The 15,043-nt window shown below is 38.9% G+C and overlaps 1 protein-coding gene across 2 annotated transcripts in view; it reads right to left on the bottom strand.

Moving 5' to 3' along the window:
• Nucleotides 1–15,043, bottom strand: part of HMG20B (high mobility group 20B) — a 153,206-nt gene that overhangs the window by 123,077 nt on the left and 15,086 nt on the right. For both annotated transcript variants that reach the window (XM_053703119.1, XM_053703118.1), the window contains exons 2-4: nucleotides 14,267–14,327; nucleotides 14,078–14,186; nucleotides 8,945–9,148 (exon numbers count right to left, since the gene is read on the bottom strand). In XM_053703119.1, coding sequence (XP_053559094.1) covers nucleotides 8,945–9,148; nucleotides 14,078–14,186; nucleotides 14,267–14,301 — 348 coding nt within the window. In that variant the 5' untranslated portion in view covers nucleotides 14,302–14,327. The remainder of the gene's footprint in view (nucleotides 1–8,944; nucleotides 9,149–14,077; nucleotides 14,187–14,266; nucleotides 14,328–15,043) is intronic.

Genomic DNA, 15,043 nt, shown 5'->3' with positions numbered 1-15,043 from the left:
ACCTAGTGGACATGTCATCCTTTCCACCATGGACTCTGCCTCTGAGACAAGACCTTCTAATACAAGGTCCTTTCAATCAATAATTGATACCTTAATACAGGCACGAAAGCCTGTCACCAGGAAAATTTACCACAAGATATGGCGTAAATATCTTTATTGGTGTGAATCCAAGAATTACTCATGGAGTAGGGTTAGGATTCCTAGGATATTGTCCTTCCTCCAAGAGGGTGTGGACAAAGGATTATCAGCTAGTTCTTTAAAGGGACAGATTTCTGCTCTGTCTATTCTTTTACACAAGCGTCTGGCAGAAGTTCCAGACGTTCAGGCATTTTGTCAGGCTTTAGTTAGAATTAAGCCTGTGTTTAAACCTGTTGCTCCTCCATGGAGCTTAAACTTGGTTCTTAGAGTTCTTCAAGGGGTTCCGTTTAAACCCCTTCATTCTATTGATATCAAACTTCTTTCATGGAAAGTTCTTTTTCTGATGGCTATTTCCTCGGCTTGAAGAGTCTCGGAGTTATCTGCCTTACATTGTGATTCTCCTTATCTGATCTTTAATTCAGATAAAGTTGTTCTGCGTACAAAACCTGGGTTTTTACCTAAGGTGGTTTCTAACAAGAATATCAATCAAGAGATTGTTGTTCCATCATTATGTCCAAATCCTTCTTCAAAGAAGGAATGTCTTTTGCATACATCTAGACGTAGTCCGTGCCTTGAAGTTTTACTTACAGGCTACTAAAGATTATCGCCAAACATCTAACCTGTTTGTTGTTTACTCTGGACAGAGGAGAGGTCAGAAGGCCTCGGCAACCTCTCTTTCTTTTTGGCTTCGGAGTATAATCCGTTTAGCCTATGAGACAGCTGGACAGCAGCCTCCTGAAAGGATTACAGCTCATTCTACTAGAGCTGTGGCTTCTACATGGGCCTTTAAAAAACATAATTTATGCTTACCTGATAAATTCCTTTCTTCTGTAGTGTGATCAGTCCACGGGTCATCATTACTTCTGGGATATTACTCCTCCCCAACAGGAAGTGCAAGAGGATTCACCCAGCAGAGCTGCATATAGCTCCTCCCCTCTACGTCACCCCCAGTCATTCGACCAAGGACCAACGAGAAAGGAGAAACCAAGGGTGTAGTGGTGACTGGAGTATAATTTAAAAAAAAAATAACTGCCTGCCTTAAAAACAGGGCGGGCCGTGGACTGATCACACTACAGAAGAAAGGAATTTATCAGGTAAGCATAAATTATGTTTTCTTCTGTTAAGTGTGATCAGTCCACGGGTCATCATTACTTCTGGGATACCAATACCAAAGCAAAAGTACACGGATGACGGGAGGGATAGGCAGGCTCTTTATACAGAAGGAACCACTGCCTGAAGAACCTTTCTCCCAAAAATAGCCTCCGAGGAAGCAAAAGTGTCAAATTTGTAAAATTTGGAAAAAGTATGAAGCGAAGACCAAGTTGCAGCCTTGCAAATCTGTTCAACAGAGGCCTCATTCTTGAAGGCCCAAGTGGAAGCCACAGCTCTAGTAGAATGAGCTGTAATCCTTTCAGGAGGCTGCTGTCCAGCAGTCTCATAAGCTAAACGTATTATACTACGAAGCCAAAAGGAAAGAGAGGTAGAAGAAGCCTTTTGACCTCTCCTCTGACCAGAGTACACGACAAACAGAGAAGATGTTTGTCGAAATTCCTTAGTTGCCTGTAAGTAAAATTTTAGGGCACGAACTACGTCCAGATTGTGTAGTAGACGTTCCTTCTTCGAAGAAGGATTTGGGCACAAAGAAGGAACAACAATCTCTTGATTGATATTCCTGTTAGTGACTACTTTAGGTAAGAACCCAGGTTTAGTACGCAGAACTACCTTATCTGAATGAAAAATCAAATAAGGAGAATCACAATGTAAGGCTGATAACTCAGAGACTCTTCGAGCCGAGGAAATAGCCATTAAAAATAGAACTTTCCAAGATAACAACTTTATATCAATGGAATGGAGGGGTTCAAACGGAACGCCCTGTAAAACGTTAAGAACAAGGTTTAAACTCCATGGCGGAGCAACAGTTTTAAACACAGGCTTAATCCTCGCCAAAGCCTGACAAAAAGCCTGAACGTCTGGCACTTCTGACAGACGTTTGTGTAACAGAATAGACAGAGCTGAGATCTGTCCCTTTAATGAACTAGCGGATAAACCCTTTTCTAAACCTTCTTGTAGAAAGGACAATATCCTAGGAATCCTAACCTTACTCCAAGAGTAACCTTTGGATTCACACCAATATAGGTATTTACGCCATATCTTATGGTAAATCTTTCTGGTAACAGGCTTCCTAGCCTGTATTAAGGTGTCAATAACTGACTCAGAAAACCCACGTCTTGATAAAATCAAACGTTCAATTTCCAAGCAGTCAGCTTCAGAGAAGTTAGATTTTGATGTTTGAAAGGACCCTGAATCAGGAGATCCTGCTTCAGAGGTAGAGACCAAGGTGGACAGGATGACATGTCCACCAGGTCTGCATACCAAGTCCTGCGCGGCCATGCAGGTGCTATTAGAATCACTGATGCTCTCTCCTGTTTGATTCTGGCAATCAATCGAGGAAGCATCGGGAAGGGTGGAAACACATAAGCCATCCTGAAGTCCCAAGGTGCTGTCAGGGCATCTATTAGGACTGCTCCTGGATCCCTGGATCTGGACCCGTAACGAGGAAGCTTGGCGTTCTGTCGAGACGCCATGAGATCTATCTCTGGTTTGCCCCAACGTCGAAGTATTTGGGCAAAGACCTCCGGATGAAGTTCCCACTCCCCCGGATGAAAAGTCTGACGACTTAAGAAATCCGCCTCCCAGTTCTCCACTCCCGGGATGTGGATTGCTGACAGGTGGCAAGAGTGAGACTCTGCCCAGCGAATTATCTTTGATACTTCCATCATTGCTAGGGAGCTCCTTGTCCCTCCCTGATGGTTGATGTAAGCTACAGTCGTGATGTTGTCCGACTGAAACCTGATGAACCCCCGAGTTGTCAACTGGGGCCAAGCCAGGAGGGCATTGAGAACTGCTCTCAATTCCAGAATGTTTATTGGCAGGAGACTCTCCTGCTGACTCCATTGTCCCTGAGCCTTCAGAGAATTCCAGACGGCACCCCAACCTAGAAGGCTGGCGTCTGTTGTTACAATTGTCCAGTCTGGTCTGCTGAAGGGCATCCCCCTGGACAGATGTGGCCGAGAAAGCCACCATAGAAGAGAATTTCTGGTCTCTTGATCCAGATTCAGAGAAGGGGACAAGTCTGAGTAATCCGCATTCCACTGACTTAGCATGCATAGTTGCAGTGGTCTGAGGTGTAAGCGAGCAAATGGCACTATGTCCATTGCCGCTACCATTAAGCCGATTACCTCCATGCATTGAGCCACTGACGGGTGTTGAATGGAATGAAGGGTGCGGCAAGCACTTTGAAGTCTTGTTAACCTGTCCTCTGTCAGGTAAATCTTCATTTCTACAGAATCTATAAGAGTCCCCAGGAAAGGAACACTTGTGAGTGGAACGAGTGAACTTTTCTTTTCGTTCACCTTCCATCCATGTGACCTTAGAAAAGCCAGTACTAACTCTGTATGAGACTTGGCAGTTTGAAAGCTTGAAGCTTGTATCAGAATGTCGTCTAGGTACGGAGCTACCGAAATTCCCCGCGGTCTTAGTACCGCCAGAAGAGCACCTAGAACCTTTGTGAAGATTCTTGGAGCTGTAGCCAATCCGAATGGAAGAGCTACAAACTGGTAATGCCTGTCTAGAAAGGCAAACCTTAGATACCGATAATGATCTTTGTGAATCGGTATGTGAAGGTAAGCATCCTTTAAATCCACTGTGGTCATGTACTGACCTTCTTGGATCATGGGTAAAATTGTCCGAATAGTCTCCATTTTGAATGATGGAACTCTTAGGAATTTGTTTAGGATCTTTAAATCCAGGATTGGTCTGAAAGTTCCCTCTTTTTTGGGAACCACAAACAGATTTGAGTAAAACCCCTGTCCCTGTTCCGACCATGGAACTGGATGGATTACTCCCATTAACAATAGTTCTTGTATGCAGCGTAGAAACGCTTCTTTCTTTGTTTGGTTTGTTGACAACCTTGACAGATGAAATCTCTCTCTTGGAGGAGAGTATTTGAGGTCCAGAAGGTATCCCTGAGATATTATCTCTAGCGCCCAGGGATCCTGGACATCTCTTGCCCAAGCCTGGGCGAAGAGAGAAAGTCTGCCCCCCACTAGATCCGATCCCGGATCGGGGGCCCTCAATTCATGCTGTTTTAGGGGCAGCAGCAGGTTTCCTGGCCTGCTTGCCCTTGTTCCAGGACTGGTTAGGTCTCCAGCCTTGTCTGTAGCGAGTACCAGATCCTTCTTGTTTTGGAGCAGTGGAAGTTGATGCTGCTCCTGCTTTGAAATTCCGAAAGGAACGAAAATTAGACTGTCTAGCCTTAGGTTTGGCTTTGTCTTGAGGCAGGGCGTGGCCCTTACCTCCTGTAATGTCAGCGATAATTTCTTTCAAACCGGGCCCAAATAAGGTCTGTCCCTTGAAAGGTATATTAAGTAATTTGGACTTAGAAGTTACATCAGCTGACCAGGATTTTAGCCACAGTGCTCTACGCGCCTGAATGGCGAATCCGGAATTCTTAGCCGTAAGTTTAGTTAAATGTACTACGGCTTCCGAAATGAATGAATTAGCTAGCTTAAGTATTCTAAGCCTGTCCGAAATGTCGTCCAGCGTAGCTGAACTAAGGTTCTCTTCTAGAGACTCAATCCAGAATGCCGCTGCAGCCGTGACCGGCGCAATGCATGCAAGGGGTTGCAATATAAAACCTTGTTGAACAAACATTTTCTTAAGGTAACCCTCTAATTTTTTATCCATTGGATCTGAAAAGGCACAGCTATCCTCTACCGGGATAGTGGTACGCTTAGCTAAAGTAGAAACTGCTCCCTCCACCTTAGGGACCGTTTGCCATAAGTCCCGTGTGGCGGTGTCTATTGGAAACATCTTTCTAAATATCGGAGGGGGTGAGAACGGCACACCGGGTCTATCCCACTCCTTAGTAATAATTTCAGTTAGTCTCTTAGGTATAGGAAAAACGTCAGTACTTGTTGGTACAGCAAAATATTTATCCAACCTACACATTTTCTCTGGTATTGCAACTGTGTTACAATCATTAAGGGCCGCTAACATCTCCAATAGTAATACACGGAGGTTTTCCAGCTTAAATTTAAAATTTGAAATATCTGAATCCAATCTGTTTGGATCAGAACCGTCAGCCGCAGAATGAAGCTCTCCGTCCTCATGTTCTGCAAGTTGTGACGCAGTATCTGACATGGCCCTAGCATTATCAGCGCACTCTGTTCTCACCCCAGAGTGATCACGCTTGCCTCTTAGTTCTGGTAATTTAGCCAAAACCTCAGTCATAACAGTAGCCATATCTTGTAATGTTATTTGTAATGGCCGCCCAGATGTACTGGGCGCCACCATATTGGGCACCTCCCGAGCGGGAGATGCAGGTACTGTCACGTGAGGCGAGTTAGTCGGCATAACTCTCCCCTCGTTGTTTGGTGAAATTTGTTCAATTTGTACAGATTGACTTTTATTTAAAGTAGCATCAATACAGTTAGTACATAAATTTCTATTGGGCTCCACTTTGGCGTTGGCACAAATAGTACAGGTCTCATTCTCTGAATCAGACATGTTTAACACACTAGCAAATAAACTTGCAACTTGGAAATATTATTCAAGAAAAACACAATGAAAAAACGTACTGTGCTTTAAGAAGCACTAAAAGATATATAACAGTTGAAATCAATAAACTTTGAAAAACAAAACACAATTTAGCAAAGGTTAGTTCCCATTAGCAAAGAAAAACTAACCCTGATGGCATAAAAAAGTTAAAGAATAAACGTTTTTTATCACAGTCAACTATAATCTCACAGCTCTGTTAGATTACTTCCCTCAAACAAGCTTTGAAGACCCCTGAGTTCTGTAGAGATAAACCGGAACATGCAGGAAAAAACAATGAGCTTCTGACTGAAATTTTTGATGCGTAGTAAAAGCGCCAAAAAAAAAAAGGTCCCTCCCCCTCACACACAACAGTGAGAGAGATCAGTAAACTGTCATAATTAGATCAAGCAACTGCCAAGTGGAAAAATAGTGCCCAAACATTTTATTCACCCAGTACCTCAGAAAATGAAAACGATTTTACATTCCAGCAAAAACGTTTAACATAAATTAAGAGTTATTAAAAACCTGTTGCTTTGCAATTAGGCTAAAGTCTTATATACACAGTGTAATTCCAGTGAAGTACCATTCCCCAGAATACTCAAATGTTAAATATACATACATGATATTATGTCGGTATGGCAGGATTTTCTCATCAATTCCATTGTCAGAAAATAAAAACTGCTACATACCTTTTTGCAGATTAAACTGCCCGCTGTCCCCTGATCTGAAGTTTTACCTCTCCTCAGATGGCCGAGAAACAGCAATATGATCTTAACAACTCCGGCTAAAATCATAGTAAAAACTCTGGTAGATTCTTCTTCAAACTCCACCAGAGAAGGAATAACACACTCCGGTGCTATTAAAAAATAACAAACTTTTGATTGAAGAAATAAAACTAAATAAAATCACCATAGTCCTCTCACACATCCTATCTAGTCGTTGGGTGCAAGAGAATGACTGGGGGTGACGTAGAGGGGAGGAGCTATATGCAGCTCTGCTGGGTGAATCCTCTTGCACTTCCTGTTGGGGAGGAGTAATATCCCAGAAGTAATGATGACCCGTGGACTGATCACACTTAACAGAAGAAATGAGGCCTCTGTTGAACAGATTTGCAAGGCTGCAACTTGGTCTTCCCTTCATACGTTTTCCAAATTTTACAAATTTGATACTTATGCTTCTTCGGAGGCTGTTTTTGGGAGAAAGGTTCTACAGGCAGTGGTTCCTTCCGTTTAAGTTCCTGCCTTGTCCCTCCCATCATCCGTGTACTTTAGCTTTGGTATTGGTATCCCACAAGTAATGGATGATCCGTGGACTGGATACACTTAACAAGAGAAAACATAATTTATGCTTACCTGATAAATTTATTTCTCTTGTAGTGTATCCAGTCCACGGCCCGCCCTGTCCTTTTCAGGCAGGTCTAAATTTTAATTAAACTACAGTCACCACTGCACCCTATGGTTTCTCCTTTCTCGGTTTGTTTCGGTAGAATGACTGGATATGGCAGTGAGGGGAGGAGCTATATAGCAGCTCTGCTGTGGGTGATCCTCTTGCAACTTCCTGTTGGGAAGGAGAATATCCCACAAGTAATGGATGATCCGTGGACTGGATACACTACAAGAGAAATAAATTTATCAGGTAAGCATAAATTATGTTTATTCTTCATAAAAATAAATAAAAAGCAATCAGATAAAGAGGTCATGATATCAAGTTAGAGGGTAGTAGCTTACTATAAAGGAATTCATGAATGCCTTGGTATGCTATCCTGAGGAGTAATTAAATGTACAATTCAGAAAGAATTTTGGGGCAAAATATTAGGGCAGCAACTAATATTTTCAAAATCGATTAATCGACTAAAAAAAACAAAAATAAAACATTTTTTCTTATGTTTACAATAAAATCCACATACTGAGTGTTACAAATAAAACTTCAGACTAAAACTTTACAACTTTACATTAACACAACTGTTTTTGTTATTCGCTATTTCAGAAACTTTGCATTGAAATGCAAAAATGTCAACATGTCCACATGCTCCTGGCTGAGGCTGGCTCTCTTTTCGCAAGCTAATTTGCCTGCAGCAGAGAAGAGGCGCTCAGATGGTGCTGAGGTGCTTGAGATGCATAAGTAGGGTTTTGCCATTTTTGCCAAGGTGGGATATTTAGCTTTGTTAGCTCCACCAATGCAAAGTGTTTTCCTCCTTGCAAGGGGCCTCTCAATAAAGTAAGATAAAAATATCTTAAAATTCTATCTGCAATGGTAAATAACCAGAACAAAGTCTTACACATTTATCTATACAGTACATATAATCAGCAATAGCAAGCAATCCGCTAATAATTGTGCAAACAGATAATAGTGCACATCAATTCAAATAACTCCAATCAATCTAGGGTTAGGTATAAATAACAAGCTCGGCACTATATCATGCAAAGCATGGTCCCAAATCACCTTATTTAATATAAACAATCCAAATGATGACGCCTATTTTATTTCTGGGTTGTACATAAGCCAGGAGTTGTTGTAAACTTATACTGTCCTGAAAAAGCGAAAAGTAAAACGTCTGTAGACATCTTTTATGCTAAGGGCATAATCATAAAACACAATACCATGTGCTTAAACTCATTGCAGTGAAGCAGCTGGTGCTGTACACAGACCAACTAATTGCAAACCAACTAATCGATTATGAAATTCATTAACTATTTTTATAATCGATAAGTTGTGGCAGCTCTACAAAATATATGGATCTTTTGGTTCTTATCTGTTGTCAAAATTTATATTTATGTATGTGTCTGTGTTTACATAATACAACTTTAATATCTAAACTTACATATTATTCTAAGCTCCAGACTCTCCCTTTTTCCCTAGCTCATACACAGACTGTGAAGTTGCCAAAGAGGCGATTGAGATAAAAGTGGTACAAGGCTTGTTTCAAAAAATGCTCTTCATCCAATTAAAATCTTGGTTAGGAACTGGCTAAAAACGAGTGATCTTCATTTTCTCTCCCATTTACCAAAGTCATCTACACATGTATTTTTCTCAGTGGATTAAACTTATTTTATCACTACCAAGACCCTTTTCATTTTCCAGGAATGACGCATGTAATTTACATGATAAAGACTCTTATACAATATGTAAACAGATACACAGAAGTCATGCCTCTAGTGACTATATAAGATGGTCAGTCTTTTAAACAAATCCTCTGCAAAAAACGTACCTGTTTCTCTGGCACAGGCAGAGTGCTCCATTCTGCTCCCAGCATCTTTGTTATCTCTGGGAAAGGTAGTTCAGGATGTTGTGACCGAATCTGCTCTCTTCTCTCATTTAAGAACCTGACATAGCCAGTGACTGGAGCTTTGGGTCCATTGGGCAGGATCTTTTTCCTTTTCTTTCCTTTGGGCCAGCCTCTTTTTTTAACAGGCTACAATCATTGTAAAAGAAAGATTAATTCTATCAAATTGTTTTCTTTGTAAACAAGATTTCAACTAACTTGATTAACTATATCCTTACATATTTTAAGATGCCACTCACATTGTATTATAATATGGAAATCAGACAGATTTCCGTTAGTATCATCTTGCAAAAAGAGCGTTGTGTAAGTTTGATACATTTTCATTTTTGACCTATCATTAAAAAAAATGTAATAATATAATATAATTGCCCCTGGTATTGTATTTATCAATAACATTTTGATAAAGTAAGTATGCTGGTGATTTTAAATAAAAGTACCTGCTGTGATTTGAAGGCAACATATGTCAAATAAAAGTATAAAATTAGTATATAAACACTTTTTATATGAGATAACTAGATAGACAGATGGTATATGACATACTTTATACTATTAAAATACCAACATAGCTTTCTTTAAACTCTAAAAACAATCACTAAATGATAAACACAAAACATTATTTAAAGGCATATTAAATGCTAAAATATTAATGCAATGATATATTCAAAGCTAATATTAGCCTGAGGAAAATATACATTTTTAATTACATATGTTGTTTAAAGGCATATAAAAGTGTAAAAAGCAAGTGCTCTAATAAGTTAGGCCAATCAATTATTGCCCTATTGCTTGTATATAACGGTGTGTTTAACCGCTGCAAAGGGATTAAACACCTACTTAAAATCAGATCCAGAGCAGTAATGCACTAGCCAGAACTAGCTGAATCTGGTGAGCCAATGTGCGTAGCCGCCAATCTCCAGCTCTCTCCAAACAGTGAGAGTTATGTGCATATTTTTTTTGTAGTAATAAAAGGATACAAAGGCAACAAACTAAAGTTGACAATAGAAGTACATTTAAAATATTCTTAAAATTCCATGCTATAAAACAACGGACGCCACCATCTTGTAATGTAGGATTCCATCTTGGCTGAGGCCAATTTGGGACGGTTATAAATGAGTAATTAGAGTGTGCAACCAATGATTGTTTGGAATATAGCAGTGTTAAAGGGGCCGTGTATTGTAAATGTTTTTCCACTTTAATGTGTTCTCAGAGATTCATTTTACTTGCTGGAGTGCATTAAATATCTTTTTAAAAACTCCTTTTCCTTTATTTTGTCATTTGCAATGGCTGATTTTGTCTGCTGAAACTGCCAGCTACACTGACAATTTCAATTCTTCAGTAATGGCTGCAGGAAAGCTATGAAAACAAGATCCAGCAGAAGAAACCACATTCCCAGTGAAAAGTGGGAGACATAGTTACTAAAGTGTTGATTTTCAAACTTTCTCTCAGACAGAGATAAGGGAGCCTTTATGGTTATATACAATTATAAGATAATGAGATGTTCGTGCTGCAAGATTAACCCATTTCAATGGGGTGTGGTTTCAAAGACCAAACACATCTATTTTATATACAAAATATCTAAATGAGCAATTTCCCATACATTATATACACAATTGGAATAATAAGTCATAAAAAACATTTTTAAAGTACACTGTCCCTTTAAACAAACATAAAACCCATTCATTGTTTTTATGGTGGTGAGAGTCCACAATCCATTACTTCTGGGAATTACTCTTTCCTGTCACTAGGAGGAGGCAAAGATTCCCAAACTCCAAGAGCTCTATAAAACCTCCCCCACCTCACTGGTAAACTACCCTGCCAAGCAAAAGAGTTATGAAAAATTAATAAGAGCAAAATAATAAAAGCAGGAGGGAAAAAGATATGCACAAAAAGAAACCATCACCAAAAAATAAACAGGGTGCTTTCTTTTTATACAGGTGGTTAGAGTCCACCATCAATTACTCCTGGGAACTAATACCCAAGCTGTGGAGTCCATGAGTAATGAAAAATAAGGTTAGGTAAAAATAAAAAGAGAAAGCTAAATCCACAACCTAAGTTCTTTTTTTATATATGCACTTAAAATCACCTACAAGCACAAATAATAATAATAATAATAATAATAATAATAACAACAACAACAATATGCTGAGACTACTGCCTGAAGGACTTTCCTACCAATGGTTGCATCACAAGAAGCAAAATATCAAAAAGTAGAATTCAGTAAAAGTATGCAAAAAAGACCAAGCAGCTGCTTTGCAAATTTGGTCAATGGAAGTCTCGTTCTCGAAAGCCCAAGAAGTGGCAAATGATCTGGTAGAATGAGCAGTAATCTGTTTAGGTGGAGGTTGTCCTCCAAGTAAACTTTATGGATCAAAGGTTTCAACCAGGAAGCCAAAGAAGTGGCGGTAGCTTTCTGCCTTCTTTTGGAACCAGAAAAATGGACAAACTAAGAATTTGTCTGAAATCCTTAGTAGAATCAATATAATACTTCATGACTGCAACTGCATCCAAATTGTGAACAAGCCTTTCTAAAGAATTCTTAGGATTAGGACACAAAAAAGGGACAGCAATTTCCTGAAGACAAAAACTTAGGCAAAAAGTCAAACCAGGACCTTTTTAGCAGGTGCACCATGCGGCTGATTTTACTGACCACATAACTAAAATGTAGGCAATATTAAGCAAAAATTAGTTAATATTAAAAATGTTAAATTTGTATTGCTCAAATTATTATTAAATTCATTTATGCTAAATTATAGAACAAAATTTGTGATTTGGATAACAGAATATGATATAATATTAGAAAATATTACACTGCCCCCACCCGGCTACTTCATAATACCACCCTGCTGGGAAAATTTTCCGTGGAGAACACTGCTTATTCTAATGAAAAATGAGATAAGGCGACTCAAGAAATCAGACAATTCTGAAACTCTTCTAGCAGAATAGCCAAAAGAAACAAAAAATTCTGAAAAAGAAGCTTGATATCCACCTTATTATATGCATAGGCTCAAACAGAGGAGCTGAAAAATTTCAACAAAAAATTTAGATTCCAAGGTGAAGAAATAGGCTTAATAAAAAGGCTTAATAAGTTCCAAAGCCTGAACAAAACCATGAATATCAGGAAGGTTGGCAATCTTCCTATTAAACAAAACTGAAAGAGCAGAAATCTGCCCCTTCAAAGAACTGGCAGAAAAGCCCTTATACAGAAAAAAGAATGGATATGTTCAACTTTAAAAAAAAAAAAATAGGATGACTCTGGTTCATGATCACAGGAAGACTCCCGATCATTAGAAAGAAAAAAAAAACCTCTCCTTCTGAGGACTCATCAGAAACATTGATAGAAACATTAGCCTCAAAAGGTTTAGAAAATAGAAGGCAAAAATAGAACTGACATTTTACAATTACTTGAAGGCAGCAAGATTGCCAACATTTCAGATAACGGTGAACGGATGAAGTCCTTTACAGCTTTACACCAGGGGCTAAATCAATTGAATTGCCCTCTAAAGAACAAACAGAAGGAACAGTAATATCCTTAGAATAAAGAGCAGCATTAGATTGGTCTGAATGCAATAAAACATTAAGGCATTTGTATAAATATGCTGGAGGAGATAGCTCCGCCCGTTTACAATAAACACATTTAACACTGGTAGGAAAGTGTTCAGAGAGCCCAGCTTCTGAGAAAGATTTAGGGACATAATCAAAAAAACTCTATATTTGCTGCAAACTACAAAAGTAAAAAAAAATTATAAATAGCTGAAGTTATATCTCACAAAAAGAGCTCTTCAAGAAAGGGAAAACTTACCCCCTCCAAAAGTAGCTCTCTAAAAATAAAAACTTACTAGGCCAGGTGTGCTAATCCAAAACAAACTCCACATCCAAAAACTGGAGAGTGCGCTTACAGATAGGGAAAGCAAGTAAAAAACAACAGCAAATAAAGAGAAAAATGCAACAAAAGCCAACGCAGGCGCAATTCCGAGGGCTTATGTTCGCTAACCCAACAAGCGCAGACTCAAAGGCAGATGTACGTAAAAAACAAAAAAGGTTTCCTATGCGCCCGAAAGAAATGGATGTGAGCAAGTCTGAGGGCTTATGTGCACTAACCCGATGTGCGGAGACCTGAAGGCCGACAAGCGGTAAAACAGAAAAAACATTAATGCGACCCAAAACCCGAGAGAAATAACACAAAAATAAATATTCTGTCCCAAGGCTAGATATATTTTAAAAACATTTTTTATATATATATATATATATTACCCAAATGGCTTATTAAGCGCCAAATAATAAGAATATATATATATATATATATATATATATATATATATATATATATATATATATATATTACCCAAATGGCTTATAAAGCGCCAAATAATAAGATACTTCTTACCAACAGACATGCATCTACTGGTAAAATCAGTAGAAAGCCAAACCAGTGATGAAACACAGCAGAGGATATGGAATATGAGTATACTGAAGATCCAGCAGGCAGAGGCAGGTCCCTGCGACACCTGTGGATGAGATGAAAAAAGTCACTACCCATACTCCATACACAACCCTCTGACAAACACTGCACTCTGAGTGGAAATGGACCTCAACTCAGTCTGAGAACCCCTGTCACAGAAGAATAACAAGCACATCTTCATTCTTCACCTTCCTCCAGCAGAGGCAAAGACAAGACTAGTTTACTAGCGAGGTGGGAGGAGTTTTATAGGACTCTTGGGGTTTGGCAATCTTTGCCTGCTCCTAGTGTCGTTGAAGAGTAACTCTCAGGAGTAATGGATTGTGGACTCTTACTACCTGTATGACAGAGATTGTATGCCCTATCTAAATCAATAAAGAACTTTTTGGGGTTTTTATTTACCTTTAAGTTTGCACTTACACTATTAACATGAAGTGAAAAGGTCAAAATTTTCGTAACTAAAGAGCAAAACCAAAAGGATCTAATGTGTCAAATGCAATCAATAGAGCAATAATAAAATGCTATAACTATGTGTTTAACCCATGCAAAGTGACATTGTACACATAATGAAACGTGTGATAACTGAGAATTACATTAGGAGTTACCTCGTCTTCGGCCAAATTTTTCTCTCCACTTGTCCTTGGCACATCAACTTTCTCCTGTTTGACAGCTACTAGAAAACTTCCTCCAGCTGTCTTTGTTGATACAGGATGCCTGAAATCAAAGCACAGGATATTAGAGTGTTTGATGATAAAAAAGGGTCATTGCTAATTAAAAGGTAATAAATGACTCACAGAACTCCTGCTATATGCTTGGTCGCGTGGGACATGGTCTTCAGATATCAGTTGATGTCTTCTAATAACAGAACATAGGAGGCATGTAAACATCAAAGCATAGGAGAGACAACATTTTCATGCAGGAATATATGCTTTTCTATGTAATGGCAGTTATTTATGGTTAGGAATGGTGGTACAAACTGATTTCTCTTGAATACAAGATATCTGCAAATGCTCTAATAGATATCCAGCCATAAAAAAAACAAAACTAGTTAGGAATGCAAGTGCTTTTGATGTGGGTTGACATCAATGCAAGTATTTCTAATTTAGTTTTCCACCTTCCACATATCTCACTTAAAAAGTTTGCATATTATATAAAAAGCATGACCTTAAATGTCCCACTTTTAACTAGTTTATTTTAGATACATTATATCCCAAGAATATGCAATTGTGACAGAATTGCAAAACAGACTGCAAGGTCCTTAAAGTGATGGTAAACGCTCACCTTTATAAAACTAGATCCGGAATGTTGAGATATTTTTGATGCAGTTTAATTCATCAGTTGTAATGAAGATGCACTATAATTTACTTTTTAATGTAGATATGAAATTCAAAATTCCCCACACCCCGGCCACGAACTTCAATAGTCAATTTTTCTGTGAGCTAAAGTTTGAACTGTTCTCCAATAAGAGCTGTCCCCTTTGGGCGCCTTTTGTTGTAGCTAGAACCCTGATTGTACAATTCACACTGTTACCTAACAGAGAAATTGACTTCTGAAGAGAGTGGCGGAGCATG

Source organism: Bombina bombina, chromosome 2, assembly GCF_027579735.1.
Source record: "Bombina bombina isolate aBomBom1 chromosome 2, aBomBom1.pri, whole genome shotgun sequence".
In the NCBI taxonomy this organism is placed as follows: domain Eukaryota; kingdom Metazoa; phylum Chordata; class Amphibia; order Anura; family Bombinatoridae; genus Bombina; species Bombina bombina.
This window is presented reverse-complemented; position numbering and strand designations above follow the sequence as displayed.